This window comes from Seriola lalandi, unplaced genomic scaffold, assembly GCF_002814215.2.
Source record: "Seriola lalandi dorsalis isolate HSWRI2012SDOR001 ecotype SW California unplaced genomic scaffold, Sedor1 jcf7180002054934, whole genome shotgun sequence".
In the NCBI taxonomy this organism is placed as follows: Eukaryota; Metazoa; Chordata; class Actinopteri; order Carangiformes; family Carangidae; genus Seriola; species Seriola lalandi.
In genome coordinates this window covers 625,537-632,723 of record NW_019525486.1, presented here as the reverse complement: position 1 = coordinate 632,723, position 7,187 = coordinate 625,537, and the positions used below count along the sequence as shown (strand labels likewise).

Genomic DNA, 7,187 nt, shown 5'->3' with positions numbered 1-7,187 from the left:
GGGGGTTCAGCTTTTGTGTTTCATCTGCTCTGGAGCAGGAATATGATCAACAAGAGAGTGAAATGCGTAATGAGACGGGAACCAGTGGCGTTGCCTGAAACCGCCTGTGTTAAATTATCCCGACGACGACGCTGCAGTCAGCAGCTTCTCCGAGACCTTTGATCCGCGCAGCGACTGACTACCTGAAAACAATTATGACCCCGGTGAGTCCTACAGCACAAACACTCTGTAATTGGCGAGACAGAAATGAAAAAAAACAAAAAAAAAAAACAAAAAAAGAAAAATGTTGACTTGAGTCCGGAATTGGGAATAAAGAACTTCTGAGGAAAATGGGATGTTTTCGGACGTTTTTTGATTACAGCTCAGAATTGTGTTCGGGGAGTACAGTAAAATAAGAGTTCACTAAGTGAGTTTGGACAGATGTGGGCTTAGTGCTGGTTGGTTGGCCAAAATAAAACCTGCTAGATAATAAAAGCATTTATAAGGCCGTCTTAAACTGGACCAGGAGCTGTAATAGGGGCCTCCATTATAGCGGCTTTATAATTTCCCTGCTTTTTCCTCTTAGAGCCTCTGTTGTTCCTCTGAATTACCCCTGAATGATTTATGCTCACTGGCCTGGCCACTGATAGACCCTGGCAACACAGATAGAAACACACTTAGGGCTTTTTGGTGTGTAAACACACTGTATTAAAAGCCAACTTGTTTCAAACAGCCAAACACATTTGCCGCGGCCGGGGGGCCGCTCGGTGTCATTTCGCTCGTCAAACACCGCAGTGTCACAGCCAATCAGGGGACTCCACGGGCAACACAAGCCATTTAACCTCAGCAAACACAGTGTGTCACGAAGCCCGAGGATGACTTAAGAGCCTGAGCAAACACTGGCGAGAGCCATCGGGCACGAATCAAGGCGGCCCGGCTGAGAACAAGTCACTCTCGTAATGGGTTTGTGATGACTCAAGATTGAGCGGCCATCTGTTTGTTACAGTGGGGGAGGACCACAATTCACAGTTCAGATACACAGAATATTAGCCGGTAGTGCAGCGGAGGAGGGGAGGATTTGGCCAGTGGCACAGGATGTAAAGCATATGTCCATAAATGGTAAATATGTTGATGGCTGAGGCCCTGACTCCCTGAACTGGGGCCAGATAACAGGATTTGCATGGTGATTTTCAGCCTCAGTGACACGAGGCCTCACAAAGGTGTAAGACAAGTAATCCTGCGAGTGACCTCAAGTCTCCTCTTCGCCGCACACAGGTGTAAAAATGCTGCAGAGCTGCCGCCCCAGCAGCACCAGCAGCAGCGTGGAGATGTCAGCACGTATTTAAAGCACCAGCAGGCGTTTGCATCAGATTTCAATGATGTGACTGGGAATGAACCGCAGTCATTTGTGTCTGGTCTGTAACCGTGAAGTTCATTTGAACAGCAAAAGTCAAACCACGAGCAGCAACTGGTTCACTTTGCATAGGACGTCAGAAAGTAAACACGTGATGAAGAGTTCAACATTTAGCTCTGAAATATGTGGAGCTTAAGTATAAAGAAGCAACGGATGAATATTCAGTAGTAAAGTAAAAGTACTTCAGAATTGTACATTATTTAATGTTGCTAGCACATCTGGAGTTTTCATGTGTTGTTCAGTTCACCGTTATATTTTCTTTAATGTCATTTAGGTCAGACAGCTGTTTCAAAGCCGTCTTCACGCTGCCATGAAAACACTCAAATTTAACCTCTTAATTGACTGTGATTATATTATTATTATTATATATTATTATAAATATCCAGTATGTTTAAGTTTCAGCTGTAGAACATAAAACTGGAAACAGGAGCGGACCTGCAGCTCCAGTCAAAGCTAGAGCAACAGTGAGATGTGATTTTAAAAGATTATTGTTCAATTTGAGCAAAACTACTTCGATATGATTCAACTAATGTTAGAATCTCAAGTGCATTACGTACTTAAGAGTAATATTGTATGTGTACAGTGAGCAGACAGGTTATTACTCCAGATTATTGCAATTTAAAAAAAAAAAAAGAAAAAAAGGGGGAGAACCCAAATCAGAAGTGTCATTCATCACATTAAAAGCTTTACTGCTGCTCTTGGTTTTGTATATGTCGGATTAGAGGTTGTTAAATATCCTCAGGGAAGCAATCAGGTGTTTAAAGTTAACGGCAATTCCCTGCACTACAGACAATCAATAAAAAAATCCAAGAGTGGGGACTGTAATAGGGTTGGCTTGTAACCTGCGCTGACAAATTAAGGCAAGTAGTGTTTTTTCATTACTTACACATCCGTTTTCATTTTTCCCATCAGTGGAACCAATTAAACAATGCTTCCTTAAATTAGTCATTGATTTTTTCTTTTTTTTTTTTAGCAATAGTGACACTTTACAGAAGGAAATAATAACTTTAAGGGAGTGTTACCATGTGTGTTTTTTTTCATTACTGCCAGTCTTGTGAAGCACCAGGAACAACAACAACAAAAAAAAAGAAAAAAGGACAGAAACAATTCACCTACATGAAAAAGTGGTGTCTTAAATTAGCCATTGATTTTTCCTCAGGTGTCACTTTGGTTAAATGCTTTGTGGTTGGGAGTTTTCTCTCCAACCTGGAAATTGACAAGAGTCCATAATCTATTAGTCTTTACACACACTGACCCCCCCCCCCCCCACAGGATGCACATCTATGACCTAAAAACTCATCGTTTGTCGGGGGAAAGAAGTGATGAATGGCGAGTTTGAATGTGGAAATCGCCACTAAAATTGCATTTTCTGTCATATGCAAGCGATAGATAACGCTGCCGAGAGGAAATACTCCAGTTCTGAGCAACAAAACTTTTTTTTTTTTATGTAGTGATTAATTATGTAAAACATCTGGAAAGTGGTGATAACTTTGTTTTTTTTTTTTATTACAGAATTCCTGCTACTGCCGATCCCGTCCCAGACACGCGGCACCTCCAGAACAAAACTCAGACAGAACAGATTCTTTTTTAATGCTCAGATTTAACAAAAAAACAAATTAAAAAACAAAGTTGAACTATAAATTAAAAAAAAATGGCCATAGCTGCCGCACTTCTTTTCTTTTTTCTTTTATCTTGAGACTAGAAAATACACTTACAATTTGAAGCAGCAACAAAATGTGCATTTACCTGATTATACAATGGAACACTATTTTTTGTTGTAACATGAATGTTTTTTCATCACATTATAAAACTCTAGATATTTATACCTTATACCTTTTTTTTATTATTATTATTTTTATACCAAAAGGCAACTGTATCAATGGCAATGCAACATTTTTAAGCAAAATATACACCTCATGTTCACCTGGAACAAAAAAAGAAAAAGGAATTTCTGGGAAATATTTGATTTTAAGTTTAATTTTTTTTTTTTTGTGTGTGTCCTTTTATTTTTGTCTGAACCAATGAAATCACTTCTGTCTTTTTGTCTTTTTTCTTTTTTTTTTTATTTGGCGATGCAAACTTCATCCTGAATGTGTTGATTGCTGTTTCCATTTTAACTGTACATACACTTTCACCAGTTATTCATTTAAAAACCGAACACCTGAATGACAAATGAGTGGCTTTTTGATGCATTTCAGATACAAAGGAAACTGGTGTTTACAGTCGATGAGTTATTATACAGCGGCCTGCGGCTGCGCTCGATGTCTCCCACACACACAGGCCGTTCACACGAGATGCAGAAAAACAAAAAAAAAGAAAAGAGATATTTTCCATCTCACACAGTTCAGTACGAGTCGAGCGCATCCTCACGTGCGTCGACGTCTCATCGTTATCATCGATAAACCCACGTGGCTTTTCAGTCGTTGAGAGAATGATCCGGTGAGTTTACAGCAAAAAACAGCTACATGAGATCTACAGTTTGATTGGAGGAGGGGCGGAGATCATCGACAGAAAGAGGTGCCGTGTTCAAACTGGTGGCGAGGCAGTTCTCACTGATGGTAGCTAAATGTCTCTTTTTATTAATCACATTACTTTTTCAAGTCTATTATCATGTTACTTCACCATAAAAGTATCGTTACAATACGTCGCCAGTATTCATTTAAATGAGCAGAAAAGTACAGGATGGCTGCTTTCATGTTTTCAGGACAAACGGTTTTCAGGACGGTCGAAACACGAGTGATCGTCCTTCCGTTCGCCGGGGACGAGACTGTTTCTTCTTCTGCGGGGAAATCAAAGTCTTAAAGATTCAGTCCCTTGGATGACCATGAATTAGCCGTCGAGTCCCGTCTCAACAGGTAGCCACATGCTCGAAATCATAACAATAAAAAAACAAACAGAAAACAAAAAGAAAAAAGAAACAAACAGAATGATTCCCACATTAATGTACAAACATAAACAACGGTAAAAAGCCAACCACATAGCTAGCCCCTGGCAACACGCGCCGGCCCGGTCCATAAAGTGCACTCTCCATCCTGCTGTGCGGCTTGGACGTCAGAAAGAACAAGAGCAAAAAAAGAGGATGTGTGTGTGTGTGTGTGTGTGTGTGTGTGTGTGTGTGTGTGTGTGTGTGTGTGTTGGGGGGGTTGGAGGCTCCACTGCATGTGTGTGTTCAGTCTTATTCCTGGAGCGACTGTGAAATAGAGGACATGACAGTCTCAGGTGTACAGAGGAGGAGGAGGAGGAGGTGCGGGAGGAGGGGGGCTGTGTGTGTGTGTGTGTGTGTGTGTGTGTGTGTGTGTGGTTGGGGGCTGACGTTAATAAACGTAGCCCTCGCTGTAGGGGTGCGGCTGGCAGTAGGGCCCCTCCTGTACGTAGGCCATGTTTTCGTCAAAGTGCGACAGCGGCACCGTGTCCTCCTCGTTGATCTGCCGCTCCATGTCCGTCTTCAGCACCGGCCGCTGATTGTCGGGAAACGCCATGGAGAACAAGGCCTCGGGGTCGCACACGAACTTGTAGACGTATCTCTCGCCGGCCACCTGGATGATGCAGACGGAGGAAGAGGTGGAGACAGGTGAGATCACAGGAAGGCAGCGGGAAAAACCTTTTTGGTTTCTAACACTTGAGAACGAACAGCAACAGCAACATGCAGATCATCGAATTTAAACTATATGAAACATCATCATCATCCTTTTATTTTGAAAACCTATGACATTACAGCCGTCTTTACAGAAGAAAATATTTCATCTTAACCCATCAATTCATTTTTAAAAACCTCATTCTTCAAACACGTTTACTCAAATCTTTTCCTTCACTTGATATTTCAAAGACTCTATCTACAAAATCCACCTTAAATCCATCAAATTTAAACATATTCTGCCTCAGATGAAGTTTACATAAACATTTCTTAGAGGCAGACATAATGATGATATGATTTGACATGCAGGTTAACGCAGGGTCAGTGGTGCAGTGACATGTATCGGACACCGAGCATTATAAAAGCATTAATCACACAACACACAGAATTAAAGATGAGATGGGTTGAGATATAAATAAAATATGACACTATATGCATGTATGAAAATGAGGATTTATGTATAAGGGTAAAAGACATGAGTGTATACAACAGTATTGCACATTGGTTGAAGCCGTGCAGGAAACAGTAAAACGCTGTGGTTCTTTAGCTCCGCCCACTCAGGTTTAAGTCGGTGCATCAGTGAGACAAGCTGTGCCTCACGATCTACACCTTCACACTGATGCTCACGCTGGGAAAGTGACTTTAATTTCTCGAGTATGCAGCTGATTTACACTATAGAGTTCTACTTTATTGCTTCTATTATTAAGTTTTCATCAGTTTTATTTCTCATGTGCATTAGCCCTCAAACTGATTTACTGTTTACATTCGCACTGGTTTTATTATCAGCTTGTCAGTCATCTGTAGAGCACCTTCGCCTGCACTGACGTGTATGAAAGGTGCTCTACAAATAAAGTTTGATTGAAAGAAGTGAAGGAGCTGCTCACAGCTGGAAGGAATTAAAGAGGAATGTGGATGGCGGTGACACATGGAGGTAAAACTTCAGGAGATTTGGATTGAGGTCCAACAGACGTGCTGTGTTACTTCCTGTTGGAGTTCAGTTGATTTCTTGTTTATCAACCGCAACCAAGGTCCAAGAAATCTCTCCATTTTTTCTGTTCACATTAAGATCGTTTGTTCTCCAGCAGGTAAAACATTTCTGAGATGCTCCACCTCCTTATATTAGCTACCTCGGGGAGGCGGCTTAGCTCAGGCCCCGCCTACAACACAGGTGCTGTCAATCAGGCTTTAAGTGGTGGGATTATCAGCAAAGATCCATCCAACAAAGCTGAACAAAGCTTTGAATCTCCTTCAGTGTTGCAGCTGTTTATTTATTTGATATGATTTATTTTTCACCGTCCTTTTACCTTTTGCATGATTCCCTTCTCGTAGTAGTAGCGCAACGACCGGCTGAGCTTGTCGTAATTCATCGCCGGTCGATTCTTCTGTATCCCCCACCGACGCGCCACCTTCGCAACACACAGAGGAACGACACAAAGACAAGTCAGTAAACATGAACACACAGAGCCGGCTGCCAGAACGCAGACACGTCCACACACAGATGTGAACGCTCGACCCCGCTTCTCCTGGACGAGAGCGCCGCGGCAGCTGAAATGTTAAACAAACTTATTAATCCATATTTTCCTAATAACCGTAATTAGAGTGCGTCCAGCTTGAGCAGACCTGAGCAGGGATGTGTTCATTAGGAGCTTGTCACACACCCAGCGGAGGAGGCAGCAGATGTTACAGCACCTGTCTACCAGACCACCCACCACCCGGCCCTCGCAGTCCAAACCCACAGCCCCACGGCGCTCGCTCCTGCTTCTCCTCTCCGCTTTTCCCTCCACTTCCCATTTTCACTCTCTTTCCTCACAAAAAAACAAAACAAAAAAACATCCGCCGTCTTTTTGTCCTCGTGGCCGCTGAAGGGCTTCACCTGGTGAAAAGGCAGAAGCTGCTAGCGATCATTTGTCTGCGGCGTCCCAAAGCCCGTGCGTTCGGTCACCTGATGGCATGAATGGGCCCCCCTGTTAGCTGCAGCTGGCCCGTGCCTCCAGACACCGTTGGGCTGCGTGGACCGCTGCCAGGTACCCCCTCTATCTCCTCCTTTCTACAGCCCCCCCCCCGCCTGCGCCCCGCATCCTCCTCCACCATCCAACAGTGACTGGGCCCCAGTGTGTGTGTGTGTGTGTGTGTGTGTGTGTGTGTGTGTGTGTGTGTGTG

The 7,187-nt window shown here is 43.1% G+C and overlaps 1 protein-coding gene across 3 annotated transcripts in view; it reads right to left on the bottom strand.

The window, feature by feature from the left end:
• Positions 1 to 2,959: 2,959 nt before the first annotated feature.
• The window catches only part of etv1 (ETS variant transcription factor 1), a 23,261-nt gene continuing 19,033 nt past the window's right edge, over positions 2,960 to 7,187 (bottom strand). For all 3 annotated transcript variants that reach the window (XM_023393387.2, XM_023393390.2, XM_023393391.2), the window contains 2 exons: positions 6,332 to 6,433; positions 2,960 to 4,929 (listed from right to left, as the gene is read on the bottom strand). In XM_023393387.2, coding sequence (XP_023249155.1) covers positions 4,708 to 4,929; positions 6,332 to 6,433 — 324 coding nt within the window. In that variant the 3' untranslated portion in view covers positions 2,960 to 4,707. The remainder of the gene's footprint in view (positions 4,930 to 6,331; positions 6,434 to 7,187) is intronic.